Below are 20,536 nucleotides of genomic sequence, written 5' to 3' on the forward strand. Positions count from 1 at the left end.
TTGGTCAGCTGTCCTTGGTGTATGAGAAATAAATCATTTCTGGATGTTGTGACTATCCAAAGCTTGCGCTTTGATTGTGGTTTGTGTGCTTTTTGCCCTGTGGGCATTCCCAGGTATGTCAGGCTTTTTTTGGAGTGTGGGTGTCACTGTCAGCTGAGGTCTCATAGTTCAGATTTTTGTGTGGACTTCACTTCCTTTCCCCTGGTTATGGACAATCAACTTAGTGGTTGGAGTTTTGCATCCTTAGGTAAACTTGGAAGACATGGGCTAGAGAGAAGACTCAGCAGTTAAGAGTGCTTTCTGGTTTTGCTCTTACAGAGGGCTGGAGTTCAGTTCCCAGTACCCACATTAAGTGGCTTACAACTGCCTGTAACTCCAGCTCTGGGCAATCTGTAGGTGACTGCATTCATTTGTATATAGCTACACACATAAGCACTTAATTAAAAATAATAAATATAAATTCTAGAAACAGTGGAAGGCAGTGCCTTGAGAATGGGTATGGGAGGAGGAACCCAGATGTGTTCGTGCCTGTGGCCACTTGTGTGCACCTCATTGGGCCTTCACCTTCACCTCTCCTTCCTGACCCCTGATCTCTCTTTTTTTCCTCTTCATGATTTCTCATAGAATTATAGAAAGTACATTGAAGACTATGAAAGAACTGTTTGGAAGACTGTAAAGGGTGGAGAGCCTGCGAACTTTCCACACCTACAGGGGTTTAACAATCGGTGTTTCATAGTGATGACCTTGAGTAGATAGTGTGCATATAGCTGAGGCTGGCATTGAACTTCTGGTCCTTCTGCCGCTACTTCCCAGCGTGCTGGGATTACAAGTGTCACTACCCACAGCTTGATTTCTTTTTTAAAAATAGCATTATTAAGATAGATTTTATACATCACATACACCCTGTGACCATTTTTGTTACAGTTGTGCAGCTGTCTCCAAATCCACAATGTTCTCATTACTCCAGAAAGAAAACCTGCTAAAATCAAATCACACTGCAAAAATGTATGAAAATGTCATAATGAAATAGATTATTTTGTATAATTAATGCACAAATAAAATTTTGTATGTTTTAGGAGGCATTCCCCATTCTTCCCTTGACTTGAGCAGTTACTAATCTGCTTCCTGTCTTGATGGGTTTGCTGGTTGGGACACTTCATATCTGTGGATTTATGGTATTGTGTTGTGTGGCTGATGATGCTCTGAAGTTCATGTCTCTTTATCCCTTTTTGGGGTGCCAAATCCTGTAACTATCTGCCACATTCCAAGTATCCATTCACTAGTCATTGAGGTTGTGTCCTCAAAGATGTTTTGTGTCCTCTTGGTTAACGTGCCTAAGATAGAAATGCTGTTTTATAGCTTACTCTGTTATTAAAGAACCTGGATTCTTGTGCGATGTGGCTGCTCTGGAGTGTGCTCCTAGCAGCAGGACTGAGGGTTCCAGTTCCTCCCTTGCTAGCTAACACTTGCTGCTGTCTGTCTGTCTAGCAGTTTCTCCTGGTTCTTGTAGACGGGAAGTTGACTCTTGGTGTGGTTTTCATGGGCATCTCCCAGTGACTGATGTTGGGGTCTGCTCGGAGGTGCATGGGAACGGGTTGTCTTCTGAACGTGTGTTGGGACGTGTGTCTTCTGAGGTGTGTGGGGACATGTGTCTTCTGAGGTGTGTGGGGACATGTGTCTTCTGAGGTGTGTGGGGACATGTGTCTTCTGAGGTGTGTGGGGACATGTGTCTTCTGAGGTGTGTGGGGTTGTGTGTCTTCTGAGGTGTGTGGGGACATGTGTCTTCTGAGGTGTGTGGGGACATGTGTCTTCTGAGGTGTGTGGGAACGTGTGTCTTCTGAGGTGTGTGGGGACATGTGTCTTCTGAGGTGTGTGGGGACATGTGTCTTCTGAGGTGTGTGGGAATGTGTGTCTTCTGAGGTGTGTGGGGTTGTGTGTCTTCTGAGGTGTGTGGGGACATGTGTCTTCTGAGGTGTGTGGGGATGTGTGTCTTCTGAGGTGTGTGGGGTTGTGTGTCTTCTGAGGTGTGTGGGGACATGTGTCTTCTGAGGTGTGTGGGAACGTGTTTCTTCTGAGGTGTGTGGGGACATGTGTCTTCTGAGGTGTGTGGGGTTGTTTTTCTTCTGAGGTGTGTGGGAACGTGTGTCTTCTGAGGTGTGTGTCTTCTGAGGTGTGTGGGGATATGTGTCTTCTGAGGTGTGTGGGGACATGTGTCTTCTGAGGTGTGTGGGGTTGTGTGTCTTCTGAGGTGTGTGGGGACATGTGTCTTTTGAGGTGTGTGGGGACATGTGTCTTCTGAGGTGTGTGGGGACATGTGTCTTCTGAGGTGTGTGGGGTTGTGTGTCTTCTGAGGTGTGTGGGGTTGTGTGTCTTTTGAGGTGTGTGGGGACATGTGTCTTCTGAGGTGTGTGGGGACATGTGTCTTCTGAGGTGTGTGGGGTTGTGTGTCTTCTGAGGTGTGTGGGGACATGTGTCTTCTGAGGTGTGTGGGGACATGTGTCTTCTGAGGTGTGTGGGGTTGTGTGTCTTCTGAGGTGTGTGGGGACATGTGTCTTTTGAGGTGTGTGGGGACATGTGTCTTCTGAGGTGTGTGGGGACATGTGTCTTCTGAGGTGTGTGGGGTTGTGTGTCTTCTGAGGTGTGTGGGGTTGTGTGTCTTCTGAGGTGTGTGGGGATGTGTGTCTTCTGAGGTGTGTGGGGACATGTGTCTTCTGAGGTGTGTGGGGTTGTGTGTCTTCTGAGGTGTGTGGGGTTGTGTGTCTTCTGAGGTGTGTGGGGTTGTGTGTCTTCTGAGGTGTGTGGGGTTGTGTGTCTTCTGAGGTGTGTGGGGACATGTGTCTTCTGAGGTGTGTGGGGACATGTGTCTTCTGAGGTGTATGGGAACGTGTGTCTTCTGATGTGTGTGGGGATGTGTGTCTTCTGATGTGTGTCTTCTGATGTGTGTGGGGATGTGTGTCTTCTGAGGTGTGTGGGGATGTGTGTCTTTTGAGGTGTGTGGGGTTGTGTGTCTTCTGATGTGTGTGGGGATGTGTGTCTTTTGAGGTGTGTGGGGTTGTGTGTCTTCTGATGTGTGTGGGGTTGTGTGTCTTCTGAGGTGTGTGGGGACATGTGTCTTCTGAGGTGTGTGGGGATGTGTGTCTTCTGAGGTGTGTGGGGTTGTGTGTCTTCTGAGGTGTGTGGGGACATGTGTCTTCTGAGGTGTGTGGGGTTGTGTGTCTTCTGAGGTGTGTGGGGTTGTGTGTCTTCTGAGGTGTGTGGGGTTGTGTGTCTTCTGAGGTGTGTGGGGACATGTGTCTTCTGAGGTGTGTGGGGATGTGTGTCTTCTGAGGTGTGTGGGGTTGTGTGTCTTCTGAGGTGTGTGGGGACATGTGTCTTTTGAGGTGTGTGGGGTTGTGTGTCTTCTGAGGTGTGTGGGGATGTGTGTCTTCTGAGGCATTCCTGTTTTTACACTCAGTTATCGTTTTCCTGCTGGATTGGAAAAGTTCTTTCTACATTGTGACTATCAGTTCTTAATCAGATATTTTCTTCCATTTTGTGGGCTCTCTTTTCACTTTCTTGATTGTCTCTTGAGGCACTTTGATAAGGTGTTACCCCAGTCAGTTGTCATCACAGTTAAGAAGGCAAGGCCTCGTCCAAGGTCATGAAACCTATTCCCACGCTTTCTTCTAAGTTTATAGCTTTAGCTCTTGTGTTTAGATCTCTGGTTCATTTTTGCATTACTGTTTGTTTGTGGTATGGGGTAGACTTTCTGTTCCTAGGTAATGTCCAGTTGTTGAAGAACACTGTTCTGTTCTCATTGAGGTGTTGTTGACAGTGGTTTTACTGTCAGTGTTAAGGTTTTTTTCTGGAGCCTCAGCCCTCGTTTGCTCTCTCTATACGTGTTGTTTCTGCCATCACGTGGACTGCATCTCTTACTGGAGCTTTGTGATACAGTGGTGTTTGTTTTGTTTTGAGGGTGAGTGTCGACGACGTAGCCCAGGTTGGGCTCACACTTGTTGCAATCCTGCTGCTTCACCATCCTGAGAGCTAGGCTTGCGAGCCCGTGTAGGCCTGGAGTAGTGTTCTTTTTTAGGATTGCTTTTACTATAATATATTTCTTGTATTTATTTGAATATTAGAACCAGCTTGCAAGTTTGTACAGTAAATGCTGTTGAGATTATGCTAAATCTGTATCTGTTTGAGGAGTTAAAATCATTCTAATGGATCTGCCTACATGCTTAATAACTCCTGCTTAGCTCAAGAAGTTGAGCATCTCCCCTTGAAAGCATACTGCTGCCTGAAATGATCACGGCAGTGAGCTGTCTTGATGTAACACTCATGTTTACTGTTAGGCTGGTGCTAGACTTTGTAGGGGATGAGACAACAAGCAGCCGCGCTTACGGCCTGGAGATGCTTCAGTGTCCTGTGCTCTAAAAGTTTACTGCTGCTTAATATACATTTGGTTAATATAGAATCAGCACATTATTTGTATGTGGGGGTATACATGTGTGTGTATGTATGTATGTATGTAATTATTGGAGGTGGAACAAGTGGCACTGACATTTATACAGTGGTTGGAGGCAGAAGATAGTCTAGTATTTACTGTGGGAATCTGCTACTGCGCTTTTGAGTCAGGTCATTTACTCAGCAGATAATAACTGTCTGTGCAGAGCTCAGAAAAGGACAGATTCAGTCTCTATTCCTGTCTTCATGGAGCAGTGGGGTGGTGGGAGGAAAGGGGAAGACTGACATTAGGATTCAGGGCTCTTAAGGCAAATGTAATATAGAATAAAGGCTAGCCTGAGAGGCAGGAGGATTTAAGAATTTCAGAGAGTTCCAAGTGACCAGATGGCTCGTAGTATAGCTATGTGCAGAGTTAGGTTATTTTCTGACTCTTACTTTTACAAATGTTGTTTTTAGAAGAGAAGTAGAATAGATTGGATAAAGTCAATTCATCTCTAACAAGGACTAACAAGGACTCTTTGCTCCACTTCATACACAGCTCAGCTACACCCACAGCATGTTGAAGTTTTCAGTCTGCTTGTGTGGAGAATCGGCATTTCTTCATTGTTGTAGGCAAGGTATAAGTCTGCTCTTGATTAGAAGGTGTCCCTTCTTCTAGAATGCTGGCCCACAGCTCACATGTGCTTGATGGCTCTGTCTGTCTGTCTGTCTGGGTTTACTTTAAATGAGACTCTTACAAGCCTTCTTGGCCTCTCCTCTGTCCAGATTGGATCAGGTATCAGTGTGTCATAGCAGCCTGTTCCCTGTCCACAGCCTTGGGGTTGCGAGATCACTCTTCTTTCTGGAGGGAGGGCGTGAGCATCTGGGCTGAAGTTCATGTGCTGGTTGAGAAATGAGCCACAGTGGTCTAGGGAAAATCATGCCTGACAAGAATCTTGATAGCGTTTGTCTGAAGAAAGAGCTAGTAGGTTTGAGTGTACACACCCCTCTGTGAATGAGTGTAGAGTGAATGAATTTTGTAGCAGAGTGTAGGCCATATTAGAAGGTGCTTCCTAGATTTTGAACCATATGTACTGGCACTGAGAAGCAAATATTAGAGAAAGATGATACAAAAGTATATGTGCACAGCCACATTGGAAACTTGGCAGCAAGGTTTAAAAGTAGTTCAGTACCTTTCTTTCTTCATGGTGCTATCAGACAGTGAGAGGACCCTGATGTTGAAGTGCATGGTGGGCAGTCTTCCTGGTGTAGGGCAAAATGGAAAATGGTGAGTGCATCTGGAGGGTTCTGGGGCGGGGGCAAGTTTCATTGAAGCAGCAGCCTAGCTTGACTGGGCTCAGTGTCCTTCTGTCCAGAGTAGTAACAGTGCCTTTTGGTTGGGTAGGGTGAATCATAGCAAAAGAATTAGGAGAACTCTGTGTAGTGCTTGAGGTTGTCATGGGGAAGAGAAGGTATTTGAGGGTAGAAAGGGGAAGAGGATACATGGGGGCTAGGAAAGAATGGCCAGAGAGGCAACTGAACAGGAACCCAGGTCCAGGATCCTACGGTGTGAGGCTTGGGAGTGGGTCAGGAGAGAGAGAGTACTGTGGGCCTGGAGAGACGGCTCAGTGCTTCAGAGCACTTACTGGCTGCTCCTGCAGAAGACCAGGTTGATTCTCAGCACCACATGGCAGGTCTCAGCCTTCTGAAATGCCAGTTCCAGGAACCTAACACCCTCTTCTGTCTTTTGCATGCATCAGGCACATAAGTGGTACACAGATACACATGAGGGCAGAATTTGTACACATTAAGACATAAATTTTGTTGGTATATGCAGACAATTGAATGAAATGATAGTGAAATGATGGGTTAAAGAGAGAAACAAAAATGGGGCAGCTGTTAGCTGTTGGGCTGTGACTGGATAGTTAATCTGCTGATGCTGTAAAACATTACCACAAACTTCCCTCTTATAACACGACAGCTATTACTCCAGGGTTCTCTGTGGGTCTGGAGTTCAGAAGGGCATGGCTAAGTTCTGCCTAGGGCCTCATGAACTTACCATTTCAGTGTTAGTCAGGGCTTGGCTCTCATGCGAAGGTTCAGCTGGAGAAGAATTGGCTTCCAAGCTTCCAGGGTCATCTGAGAATTCACTTAGTGGGAGACTACCTTTAGTGAGCCTCTCCCACTTGGCATTTTCCTTTATCAGCAAGTTAAGAAGACTGAGTAGCAAGATGACAGAAGTCGCAATCTGTTTCACTCAGGAAATGAAACCTTACAGTGGTCTAAAGCAAGTATATGCTCACTTCATACAGCCTTCAGAGTGTGGGAAGATGTCAACATGATGAATTGTAGCAGGTCCATCAGGAAGTTTGCTTTCTACAGTAGGGAGGGAGGGACGATATGAGTAGGAGACATTGGGGCAGTGCTGCAAGTGGAGGCCCTGTGGATGCAGATGGGATGCTTGCCGTGATGGGAGTTATGGAAGAGATGTGGCCATATGGTGATGCTTTTCAGGTTGCCTGTATCACCACACTAGGAGGAGTCAGTTTTCATGTCATTAATATTACTGTCTTATAACTGGCCCTGATGTAAATCTCCCTTGGTAAAAATAGACTTGTTTACCTGAGGTTCCTGGCCAGTACAGGCGACTCCTTCTGTTTCAGGGTGCTGTTGATGAAATGAGTCAGTCCATTTGGATGTATTTTATATGTTAAAGGGGCGAGACTGGTCTTTGATAATATGTAGAATGCTTGGAGTTTATGGCATCTTATTTGTTCATTTGGCTTCATTGTGATGGATATAGGTTATGGGACTGAGCTGTGAGTGCTACTGTGCTGTTTGGGGCCTTGTGAGTGGAGTGTTTACTTTTTTGGCAGATGAATCCAAGCCGCTGTACCTTTCTAAGCCTTGTGTTCAGTTTTTATTGTTTTCAAAAACAAACAAAACCTGTCTTTGCTGTCTAGGCACTCTTGCTTCTGCTGATGTGTGGGATTTTAGTACTGTTTCTTTCCCTCTGATTTGCTGCCTCTGATCTTCCCTGGGCTTGGCAGTCTGATAATTAAATGTGTTAGAACTTTGAGTAGTTTAATGGTAACCGTGCTAGGAATGTGGGTTGAGAGCCACTTTTCTCAGTGATGCAGGTGAGGCGATGCACACTGACTTTGTAAAAGCCTCCTTGTGTCTTCCCAGTGCTTGGCTTCCTTCCTAGCTCTGCTCTGTTCACACCAAGGTGCACTTCGATAATTCTACTGCAGTTGGGGCAGGCGAGTCTGCCACTGTCCTGGTGTGTGCCTCATTGTTTTTGTCGAATTAGTGGAATTTTAAGGACTGTAGTGTTAAGTGATAGGTGGTATGGTTCATGAGCCAGAAAATGCTGAGAAGTTGTGAAGATCATAGACAGGTCAGCACTGAGGCATGCTTTGCGTTAGCCTGAGCACTCTTCCTGCCCTAACTCTGGGCACTTCTTAGTGGGGCAGCATTCCCAAGTTCCTGTGGAGGCTAGGAACTCTGCTGGGAGCCTGTCTCCCTGTCAGAGATACTGGTCAAGTGCCCAGACTTGTTCTCATTCTTTTTCTAGAATAGCCATACTGTCTGCTACTACTTGTAGGAATAAACCAAGATTTTATGTGAGATGACACTTGTGATGATGTGGTGTTAGCTGGTGTCTTGGGGTATGTGTTACTGCAACAAAATACCATGACCCCCACCCCCCCAAAAAAAAAGGTTGGGGAGGAAAGGGTTTATTTATTCAGCTTACACTTCTACATTGCTGTTCATCATTGAAGGAAGTCAGGACAGAAACTCAAGCAGGGCAGGAGCCTGGAGTCAGGAGCTGACGCAGGTGACATGGTTGGGTGCTGCTTACTGGCTTGCTTCCCCTGCTTTGCCAGGCTGCTTTCTTATAGAATCCAGAACCATCGGCCTTGGGATGGCATCACCTATAACCCTCCTCATTGATCACTATTGAGAAAATGCCTTATAGCTGGATTTCACGGAGGCATTTTCTCAACTGAGGCTCTTTTGTCTCTGATGACTCTAGCTTGTGTCAAGTTGACACAGAGTCACCCAGTACAGATGGAGGGCCTGGGTGATTCTGCTGATATTTTATCTCCGTCTCTGAGAAGTCACTAGCAACAGAGTCTAGGTCTCATATGGTTGTTTCCAGAACACGTGTATTGCAGTATGGACATTTGTACAAATGATGACATTTATTAAGCACTGTTTATTTTCAGATTGTTGAATATACTTGTGTCCTGGGAAAATTAAACTTACAAAAATTATGACAATAGTTTGGTTCTTATCTGTAAAAATCCCTCCAAAAATTCTGAAGTTACTTATACCCTACACACATCTCTGGTTATGGGGAATCAACTCTATTTCCCTGGCTGTCTGTAAGGCTGGATGCATTCCAGATGTGGTTCTGCAGCTTTGCCGGCTTTGTCTAGGCACTCGCTTGCCTGAAGACTCAGCTCTTGGAGTCTCTAAGTTCTCCAGTTACCTTAGCAGCTGGTGTCTCCTTGTTTTTGTTTTTTGCCTGCTGGGAAAAAGGAAGAACTGCCTTCTAGACTTGCCCCTTTTGGTGCAAGCATTTGCCTTGGTTTTGTCTCTGTTCTTCTGGAGTGTTGAGACGCTTATGGTAGAGCCACAGCCCTTAGGGTATTTCAGGCTTTGTGAAAGGTCGTGAGGTAAATAAGCGTAATGTATTTTTGTACAGACCTCCTCCCCTATTGGCCTTTTGTAGTTCAGGGAAAGGATAAAGCATCTTCAGTCTCTAAAGGTTCTTCAGTCTCAGATGTCATTAGCCTGGTTTCATGGAGTGTCTCCAAATGTGTGACAGACCTTGCACTTTTCTTATTTAGCAAGCTTGTAGTGTAACCAAAAATTTAATATTGGCTCTTAGTGTCCGTGACAATTCATTTTGTCCAGTTTCTTGAATGAAGAGACACGACTTCTTAAAAAAAAAAAAAAAAAAAAAACTATCCACAACACTGGACTGAGAGGGAGTTCATGACTACTGATCTGCTCCTGTGTGGTACCAGGAGTACTGAGGGACAGCACCTCAGAGTCATGTCTGATAACTACAGAGTGGACTGTGGCTGTGCTGTGCTAGCAGAGGCCCAGGGCCTTGAGTAAAACCCAAGGCATTGCTCTTTCCTTTCCACAAACTCCTGGAAATAGTGTTCATTTATAAATGCCACAAAACACCTGAACTTCCTTTATGTGGCCTACTTTGAGTGAAGCACTGCAGACAATGGGGTGAGCAGGCTAGGCAGACATCCCTTCAAGGATGCCCTTGGTATGTAGTCAGATTTGAGTATGTTAGAAATGTTTACCAGAGAAGAAAAACGACTAGATTGGCTGTAGTGCACAGTGACCTAGGTGGTGTTTTTGGTTAGTTGAAGATATTCTAAAAGAAGTAGGTCTTCTGCAGTTATAGGCAGTTTATAGATGGTGCTATGCTGAGATGACAGTGGGTCTTGAGCCTGTTCCCTTTTCTGGGCCTTTCTCTGCTGCAGTTAGGAATGGCTTCGTGGTCAGTTCTCACCAGTGGAGTGAGCAGGGAGGGGAGTGAGCCTTCTGACTTGGCTCCTTGCATATGTGGTCATGAGCATGTGCTGTCCCATCTGTCCCAGTACAGAGTAGCCCAGAGACCCAGGAAGTCCCTGCCATGGGATAGAAGGGGCATGGATGCCAGAGCTGCTGCTTGGAGGAGAATCTTCTGCATACAGGGATGAACACCTGTCAGGGACTTTTGCATGTGCTAATGTAGATATAGCCAGTGTTTGAGCATATTAACATGCTCTGTGTTACTTTGTCTTACTCATGAGATACTATACCTAGAGTGCCCCGTCAGACTAGTGAGGTGCTAACAGTTAACTCTCTTTAATCTCATTTCTTATATGTCAGGACTGTGGGTTTTCAAGAACCAGCCCAAGTCTTGGTAGAGCAGGTGACAAAAATGTTTGATGTATTACTTGTAATTGGAACAGAGGTTTACTGCATTTAATATGGCTGCTTTCCCCTTTGATTTAATAAGCTTCGTGGACTAGCTTTAACATCCTCAGTGTTTACTGCAAAGACTGTGAAGAGCTTTCCTCCTTCTCCTTCTTTCTCTCAAGGCCTTTAGTCATTTAGAGATGTGTGTTGTGGGAGGGAGGAGTACCTGTTTCTCACCCCTCCATCCCTAGCATGCCTACTCTGGGGCCAGAGGCTTCCTGAAGGCCTGCCAACCTGGTAGAGCAGCAGGACACACACTGCTGTGAGAGGACTTGGATCCATACCTCTACTTTCCCATGCTGCAGGGCTGTCCTTTTGGGGTTGATCTGTCCTGAATTGTCAGCAGTGAGTTGGGGAACCAAGAAAGTTGGGTGGCTCCAGCTTTGCAGACCTTAGGTCTTCCTTTGGCCAACCCACTGCACTATTGCAGAGAGGCCTCAAGAGATATGGTGCTCATGTGGTCCTGTGAAAGTCCCTTGATTCTGGTCAAGGTTGCTGCCTCACGTTGTTCCCATTGTCTTGTGTCATGGCTTATGTGCTATGAGAATCTGGAGGTTTTGATGTTCAGTGTCTGAACTCTGGGTTACCACTTTCAATGTTTTCCTTACTATTAGACTTGGAAGCTAGATGTGAAAACCCCATTGTTTGGAAGGCTATTTAGTGTGTCTCACCAAACACTTGTGATTTAGAAACCTTTGACTCGAGACTGCTAAGATGTCCTGAGTAGTAGCTACCCTTAAAAACAATGTTAATTGTTTTTAGTAATAGGCAGAAAATGTTACGCCTTGAATGGGAAACAGTTGTCTGTGTGGTTGGCATGCTTGCTTGGAGGCTGGCAGATGGAGAGGGAGATGCGGGGCTTTGCTTGCTTCACTTCTCCCGTGTTTCCTGATGTCTTGTGATCGCTGTTGTGTGCTGGGCAGGTCTAACACGGGCCATATTCTTTCATTTGTAGGGATGGTTCTTGGATCTAGATGTTTGCAGAGATTGTCAGTGCAGATGCCGTCATAGGTTGCTGCTATTGGTTAAAGCAAGTGGAAGAGCACAGTGAAAGTCCTACGAGAAGTTTCCAGACACTGAAGAGAAGAGCTAAGGAGCTGATAGCTGTTACAGGCTTAGGAGTTGTAGTATGGGGCAATTCCATTGTATTCACTTCTGAGACTCTGGATCTTCACAGCTGGGAGAGGAAAGGGAACATTCGTGAAGTCATGTTTAGTCAGGAACTTCTTTACTCTTAGAAATGTTAAAGTTGTTAAAGATTATCCTTGCTAACATTGCAAGAGTGGTGTTTATAAAGGTGGTGGGATAGTTGAATTTCCTTACTTTGGAGAAGATAAGAGAGGGGAGGACTATCATAGGAGGGAGTGTCATCTTGCCTTTCTCTGGTGACATGTCACCTCTCTAGGCTCGGTTACTTCCCACGGACAGCTAGTGAGTGATGGAACTGTGGTCTTTGTACTTCACATGTAAACGCTATGGGTGACTGTTGAACTTGAAACTTTGTTTCTCCAAGTGTAAAAATATGTGCTTTATGATATATGATAAATAATCTAAAATCTCATTTAGTATTGCAGCCAAACAAAAAGTTATTCTTAGGACTGAAAATAATTGACTGGAGAGACCCAAATTCTTGGCAGCAAAGCCCATGTCTTCTGACTTCCTCCTCTTGTTCCTCCATGCCCTTTGGTCTCAGCGAAGACTTTTGTATGAGTTAGGTGTTGGGTGCATTGCTGGGATATGGTTAGTAATGTTGATATGGACTGCAGATAAGGATGTCACGGACATTGCTTTTTACATATTAATTCTGTGCACAGTACATGTGCACTCTATTAATAACCATACAGATAATGTGTGTTCTTATATTTTCACATTCGTCTTAAATTTCAAAGTGATCTTCAGCCTCCATGCAAAGCACTGTTATCTCAGAACCATTTGCAGATCAGATGTCAGTGTCTCCACTACTCCCAAATGCTGTGATGTGTATGTCTCACAAACAAGAACATTTCAATCCCCTAACTACAGTAGCTACACCCTGGAAATAAGCATTGAGACACTTCTAACATGCTCCCTCCCCCCAAAAAATCCTATTTCACTTTTGACCACTGTTAAAAACAATCCAGTCATAATCCTGGGGCACGTTCAGTAGCCTCTTCATTCTCCTGGGTCACAGATGGCTTTCAGTGGCTCTCAGTCTGTCTCACTTGTAAAACCTTGACATGAGAGTTCCTAGGCCGGTCATTTTGTGGAATACCCACATTTGGACTTATCTGATGTTACCTCATGGTTAGATTCAGGTTTTGCATCTTTGGCAGGAATATCACAGAAGAGCCAGAATATGTCTCTTTCAAAGATTAGTTTTACATTTTATTTTCTGTTTCCTTAGAGCGTTTCCCAAAGTGTATTCTGCGGAACTAGCACCTACTGTGTTCTCAACACCGTGCCACCTATAGAAGGTAGGATTTGAAAAGCTTTTGACTTTCAGGTATGGGTGGGACCGGCAGCCAGAGTAACTCCTTCAAGTGCAGTGAACACAGCCCTGGACCAGGAAGTCCTGGGCTTCTGCCTTTTGCTGTTGTGTGATCTTAGATGAGTTACTTGGTTCTTTTAGGCAACATAAACAGTGCTCAGCTTGTGAGCTTTCTGTGAGCAGTGGATTCAGCCACACAGAAAGGTCAGAGCCCCTCAGGGGCTGCTATTAGTACAGCACTTCTGTAACTGAGGGGTCTAGCACCAGATGCTGCAGAGTAGGGTGAGGTGCTGGTGTGCAGGAGCCAAAGAGGATTTTTGAATCCCAGTTGAGTTACTTATATCTCATGAGCATTAAATGAGATCCTAGTGTACAGTTCTGTCTGGTGCCTGGCATGTCACCATCGACCTCCAGGAGTGTCTTCTCCCTACTCAGTAATAGAACCTGTAACCTGTTGCTAAAGCTGGAGCTGAGGGAGATGAAGGACAGGAGAGTGCCCCAGAGCCTAGGTGTCACTTAGTGCAAGGCGTCCATGCCTCTGCTTTGTCTGTTCCTGCCCATAGTTTATATTGAAACAACTGTAGAATGAATAGGAGTTTACAGAACCTGTCTATGGATAATCTTAAACCTGGACCAGGAACATAGTGACATGGTTGAAGAGAACATGGTAACTCCAGGCTGCCTAAGACTAGGAAGGGTGAGAGCGGTGCTCATACCTCTATGAAGAGGGGAAAGAGAGGTTGTCAAATAACGCTATTAATTTATTAACTGCTTTTTAACCATTGAGACTCCTGGAGAATTACAGATGGGTTTCATTTGCTTCATAGCACCTGCTCGGACCAGTGCTCTTTATGCAGTCAGTGCTTAGTCCCGTCTGTGTGACAGGAGCTGTAGGTTAGGTTAGTTATGGCAGTGTGTTGCTGTGTCACCTGGACTGCACCAGTGTGTTCTTGTTTCCCTGATCCCACTAATGAAATCTAAGCACATAAGACTTAGAGCCAACAGAGCAGTGTGGAGCTTCCTTTTAATTCTCTCTCCACACCTGCGAGCACATGCCTGTGTGAGAGCGAGCAGTAGGACTTGTGCTTCACCAGAGCATGCGAGCTGCTCTCTCTAGAGGCCTAGATCCCCATGAGTCTTCATTGCTCCACCTGAGGAAAGCTGTTCTCTGTGGCCAGAGGCCCCGAACTGCCCCATTTGTATTCTAAATGAAAGACAACGGAGGTATCATCACCAGGCTAATCTAGTTAATATACTTATGCCTTAGCTTGCAGAAAACGGAGGACCCAGAAACAGGCCAAGTGCATTTATCTGGAGTTGAGTCAGAGATTTGGTGCAAATCTCAATTTTCAGAACCCAAACTGAAGGTTAGCATTCAGTTAGTTGAGTGAACATTTTTGTACATTTTGGAAAGATTTAGTTAAATTACACTATGAATCTAACATTATCATATAGAAAATATTTGAAGGTTGACTAGAAAGGCTGGTTCATTCTCTAGAATTATAGCTGTCGGCCAAGCACACCATCTGTCAATTTCAGGAGCCCCACTGGTTACATTTTTATTGTGTGAAGTAGGTTAGGAAATTATATTGTGAAGTCATGTATCACACGTTTTTGCTAGATAACGATAATGAAGTATGTGCCTGTCGTGTAGTTGATATTCCCACTTCGCAGTGTCAGAATTGAACTGTTTGGCTTGAGTATGGAGGGACAGTTGAAACCGGCTTATACCTTAGTTTTACTGTTAAGATACAGTTTGTTACTGGGAGTTTAAAACTAGTACATATGTTCTGTTATTTAATCATTTACAGCTATTGTAAAAACATTAAACAGTAGCTTTTAATTAAGATTACATTTTTATGTGGTATTACTATGTGAACAGTTCTGTTCCAATATAAAGAACAGGTTTTTTTTTTTTTTTTTTTTTTTTTTAATGTAGAAAAAAAATTTTATTGCCATACTTTAAACCAGAGGCACTGAAGTTTGATTATTTTCCCATGGTGCTGGGGCCTGAACTCAGGACCCTGTGTTTCTAGGCACATAGTCTACCACCATGCTAAACTCTGAAGTATGAAGTGTGAGTTTAGCATTATCCCTTTTGAGTTCTAACTCTGCCTAGTATAAGCTGGGAGGGAGGGGTGATTTACCCATCATTATAGTTCCTGAGAGCACCTGGCTTATGTTCAGCATGAACCTAGAATTCTGGGAATGGTGCAGGTTAAAAGCAGAGCAACCCTCAATGCATAGTCCTGTCGAGAGCGCTGGTGGATTGTGACAGTGACAGTGCTCATATGGCTCTGTGCTCTCCTCTTTAAATGTTTGCCTTTGGGTCTGTCCACTCACCACTGTCTCAGCTAGTATTGGAGAGGAACCTGCCTGGAGCTTTCCTCATGCAGGTGCACCATTGAGAACAGGCACACACACACACACACACACACACACACACACACACACACACTCTCAACCTTCTCTTACACATAAATACACACAAAAACACACATACGTACCCATTCAACATTTTCTGTCCCCGTTCACACTCAATGTTTTTCTTCTATACTTTAATTTATTTTTTAATTTTCTGTACTTTGGTGTTTTGTCCACTTGTATGTCTGTTTGAAGGTGTTAGATCCCTTAGAATTGGAGTTAATGGACAGTTGTGAACTGCCATGTGGATGCTGGGACTTGAATCTGGATCCTCTGGGACAGTAGCCAGTTCCTGTAACTGGCGATCTATCTCTTTAGCCTCCAAGTTTCTGCCTCTTTTTTTTTTTTTTTTTGTTTGTTTGTTTGTTTGTTTATTTTTTGTTTTTTTGAGACAGGGTTTTTCTGTGTAGTCCTGGCTGTCCTGAAACTCCCTCTGTAGACCAGACTGGCCTCAAATTCACAGAAATTTGCCTCCCTAGTGCTGGAACTAAAGGCGTGCACCATCATTGCCTGGCTAGTCAACATTCTCTCACACAGCCTCTGACGCACACTCAGCATTTCCCCTCTTAGCCACTCATACACTCAACATTCTCTCCCACAATTCAACATTTTCACACACTCATTTGACATTCTGTCTCACACCTATGTGCATGCAACATTCTGTCTCTGTCTTTGCATCTCTCTCTCTTCTCTCTCTCTCTCTCTCTCTCTCTCTCTCTCTCTCTCTCTCTCTCACACACACACACACACACACACACTTTACTGCTGGCAGCCAGGTTAGAGGCTAAAGGGACAGAAATTTAGCATTGGTTGTGACCACAAATAGAAGTAGAAACTAGAGTTTCTTTTCTGTTGTGCTTTAAGTGGCTTCTCAGGGAAGTGACTGTCCATACACAAGGCACACTTTATATTGACTCAGTCCTATCCTAGTACTGTTTACATAAACATGCCCTATGGCTATTGACTAGAATATAGATTTCATGATTTCACCTCTGTGTTCAAAACTGTGTGCTTCACAGTTTTGTTTTACTTTTTTAAAGAGAGACTGAACCCACATTGGGGTAGAGAGCAGGGCTCCTGTGATTCTTCCTCATGTGCTTTAAGTCTGATGGCCTCCCTGATGAAGTGTTGGGAACATGCGTGGACACATGAGACTACAAAGGTTTTATAGTTAGCACTTAGTAGGAATGTCCTACCATCTTTCTATAAGTCGATTTCCTTTCTGTTTTAAGCAATATTTTAAAATTTAATCTTTCTTAATTTTGAATTAGTCTTAGGTTTCCTAAGAACAGTTTCCTAAGTTTTTCACTGCTACAGACACATTGTTGTGTTACAGTTCAATTGACTGTGTATTTCATGGACCAAAAAAGAATTAGTAGGCTAAGACTCTCAAGTTAATTCCTATAAAACATTCTGTGTGGTGTGGTACATTTTCTCAGACTAATCTTGATCTCAATATTTATTTCTTTTGGCCTTATCCATGAGAAGAAGAAACATGCTAATCAGATGAGAAATGTTTGGGAAAAAATATTGTGACCTTAGAAAAGTTTTGTTGTTTTATTTACCCCTCAAAAGACAGTTTTAAATAGAAGCTCAGAGATAACTGGACAGATACATCTCTGTATATCACTGTTCATGTCATCACATGGCAGCTGGAGACCGTGAGGCTGCTGACTTGTAAGGCGAGCTGATGCTGAAGGGCCCTAAATTTTATAGAAATTTGTACTGGAGGGAGAATTAAATGATCTCTCATTCATGATGTGGGAAAACTAGAGATACTAAGTAACTCACCTAAGGTCACACACAGGGAGGCAGAACCTGCATGGGTATGGGCTACAGACTCCGGGTGGGTGTTCTTACTGATGTCAGAGTGCTGATGAGCCCAGGACTGGAGCAGCTTGAGTTAACATTGTAATAAGCAGTCCCCAGGACTCAGTGTACGGCCCCTTAGGTAGAGACTGGAGATTTCAGTTAGCATAAAAAATTGGAGTGGGTAATTTGAAACTGACTGGAATTTACCACAACTGGCAGTGAGTGTAGAGGCAGGGAATGGATTAGGAAGAGATTGCTTTACAGGAGTAGAAAAGTAAGCAATGTGTAAATGAATGATGGAGGTAAATACTCTATAAAGAAAGGACCTGGGAAGGAAGCATCAGGAAGTCAGCCCTGCTGTGTTGTCTAATGTAGTGAATTCGCAGGCTCACTTAGCAGGAGCTACATTTGATGAACTGCATGACTTCTGCAGATGTGTACATGGAAATCAACTTAAAGTGATCAGAGGAGCTTCCATGTTACCTGTTAGTCAACTCTACAGGCTTAACTTCTTCAGGAGAGTTTGTGATTTCCTTTACAAAGGGTAAATCTGATTTGTATTCTAGGGGATGGAGGAACATTTAGTTTATGAATAAAAGTCACATGTAATTATATTTCTTTGAACTTCAAAACCATGAAACTTTAAACTCGGTTAACACACAGTTTCTAGATTTTATGAGGTTAAGTCATTTTGTAATTCTGAGTTTTTTTTTTTTAAAGAAACCCTGGAAGAGTCTTTGACGTAGCTTCTGGAGCTGGGTGCTGCTGGGCACTTCCCATCTGCCTGCTTGGGATGGGCAAAGCTCAGTCTGTTTCTAATGCTCACAGGCAGGGGCTGGCTGCTGTCCGTCCGAGAGTGTAGGTGAGGAGCTTAGAGGAGTGAGGCTCTCTGTGCTCTTGGTTTAAGCCCCACAATAGAGCTGCTGCTTCTGCCCTTGTCAGTGTACTTAAAAGGAGGCGTTCTCTTTCTTTCTCTGAATTTATTGTTTTCTTCTTTATAGATGATCATGGGAACAGCAATAGTAGTCATGTAAAAATCTTTTTACCGAAAAAGCTGCTTGAATGTCTGCCGAAATGTTCAAGTTTACCCAAAGAGAGGCACCGCTGGAACACTAATGAGGTAGATACATTTCAATTTTTAAGAGTATATTATCTTATGGTTGGACTCGTTACAATGTTTTACTTAGAAGTACTTTATGCTAGCTTTAAATTCAACAGATGGAACAAAGAACCTGTCAATGAAAACAATTCCTAATCTTGAGTTGGCACAAATTAGCTTGTGTCTTGGCCAGTCTGGTGTGCTTGGCTTGCACTGGTAGTACAGTGTGAATGTGACTCCACTAACACAGCATGAGGGTCGGTTGTGTTTTCTTGCCCTTAGCATCTTGCATTTGGTGGATTATTTCCCTCTATCTCAGGGCAGCATGGGTTCTACCGTCCCAGTGTGAGACAGAGAACAGTGCACTGGAAATTCCAAGTCTGTAGAGTTGGGGATGAGCTTATCAGGCCTTTGGTGATGAAAGAGAGTTTGCTTCAAATACTGACTGCTTTGCCTTACTAATAGGAATTTATTAGCACTGCAGGCTGGATTGTAGACCACATACTTGATACCCAGATAAAGAGTAGGTTTGGAGTAGATGGAAAGAAAGTTTGTCTTGGGCAGACTTTCCTCTTTGATTAATTGTAATTTGGGGATCTTAATATTAGTAGTGCATTGTTTTGCTCTCTAAAGTTTTAGTATGAAATCTAAGTATTTAAGGTGGGTTAATAGCCATTAGTGGTGATAGAAATTGGGTATTAGCCATTTCAATGTAAGGCGACTTTGTTTACTGTAGTGGTGAGAACTGGGTGTGTGTTTATCAGTTTGTAAACTGCATTCCTTTAATTCGCACGACTGGCTACTGCATAAATGTATGCTTGGTTCACTGCTTCCTTGTAAGTTAGCATACAGTGCAGCTCCCTCCTCCCTGCTGATGGATGCAAGAGGGAACAGTGATGTCTCTTGAGCTTCACCTGGACTCTGTTGGGAGTGGTGGGAGGCTGTGGGGATGAATCTCTCTACTTGCACAAACTACAGTTTTAAGTACCAGAACCTTCAGCTTCCTGCTTTGTCTCAAGGAGTAGTTCTTGGAGGTATGTGCTGCCCTTACTTGCATGGAGGTCTTTGCTCTCCAGGGGGAGCAGCTTCACCATGGACAGCATTAGCTTAGACTCCTCTAACTAGCATGCTTTACTTACTAAGGATTTCATATATTTTAGACCTGGGGGAAAAAAAGTAGATATGCAAAAATTTCATCTTAGTCATGGACTGTCAACAGTACTGTAGATTTTTGAAGCTTTGCAGGAATTCTCTCCTATGTTAGGTATTCACAGAAACTTACTGCTTCTTGATGCCCCCTGAGACACAGATTTGATACCACATTTTTATGCTTTAGCCCAGGTTTATACTTGTCACAAAACATACAAAATTAAGCCTGCTCTCCAGTTACATTCCATAGGAATAGGCACTGTGCGTGTGGGCTAGTGATGGTTGATGTTACAGACTACCTGACAGTGTGCTCAGAAGCCTCAGAAGTGACTGTGGCTGAGTCTGAAACTTAGCTGGCAGATACATTTACATCAATGCTTTAAACTTTTATGGAACTTTTAGGCAAATTCTTTCACATATTTATTTGCTTCTAAGTCTAAATTACTTACATGCTCCACTTTCTAACATATTAGCTGTGTTATAAAACATCAATCAAGGACTTTATGCATGTGCATACAAGACTAGGTCATGATATGTTGTTCCAGCTTGGTCCTCCTGCCTTAGCCTTCCAACTGTTGCTATCACAGGCATGAGCCACCATGTCCAGCAGTGTTGAGAGAGGATGTGATAAATGAGTATGTTGTCTCCAGTACTGTGGGCTGCTGCTGTTGACCCTCTTTCAGACAACTGAAGTATAAAACTGCAGGTCTAGAAGAGAAAAGGTAGACTGTTTTGTGCAGGTGTGTGCAGCATCAAGCCCAGAGGGGAACATGTTGCTGAGGGTAATGGGCAGCTGGCAGGAGACCTCTCTAGCCATCATTTTTTACAGTGATTGGTCAGCTCAACACCGAGGCTCTGAGGAAAAATCTGGTTTAAAAATTCCTTTATTCATACTTGCAGTTTATTCACTCATGTGCATGCTCTGTCTTTCTCTCTCTGTGTATCTCTCTCTCTGTCTCTCTCTTTCTCCTCTCTGTTTTCCTCTTTATTTCTTGGCTATGGAAGAACTAGAGGACTGCAGAGGGAAGGTGGAAGGCTTAGATGGGAACATTTAATTCTAGGGTGCCTGTGGTGACAGCCCCACACACCCTGTCTCTGTTGTGTTAAGAACCTGGCTTGGACTGCAGAGAGGAGGAATTGGTCAGTAGTCATGGAGGTACCACTTC

The 20,536-nt window shown here is 44.0% G+C and overlaps 1 protein-coding gene across 9 annotated transcripts in view; it reads left to right on the forward strand.

The window, feature by feature from the left end:
- The window catches only part of Camta1 (calmodulin binding transcription activator 1), an 814,691-nt gene that overhangs the window by 14,553 nt on the left and 779,602 nt on the right, over positions 1–20,536 (forward strand). For 8 of the 9 annotated variants that reach the window (XM_085838559.1, XM_085838558.1, XM_029476775.2 and 5 more), the window contains exons 2-3: positions 12,803–12,872; positions 18,124–18,242. In XM_085838559.1, coding sequence (XP_085694685.1) covers positions 12,803–12,872; positions 18,124–18,242 — 189 coding nt within the window. Of the gene's footprint in view, positions 1–12,802; positions 12,873–17,842; positions 17,985–18,123; positions 18,243–20,536 lie in introns of those variants that run through there. The other variant, XM_029476776.2, reaches the window with a different exon arrangement.

The sequence above is a fragment of the Mus caroli genome, unplaced genomic scaffold (assembly GCF_978045245.1).
Source record: "Mus caroli unplaced genomic scaffold, Mus_caroli_1 scaffold_6, whole genome shotgun sequence".
NCBI lineage: Eukaryota > Metazoa > Chordata > Mammalia > Rodentia > Muridae > Mus > Mus caroli.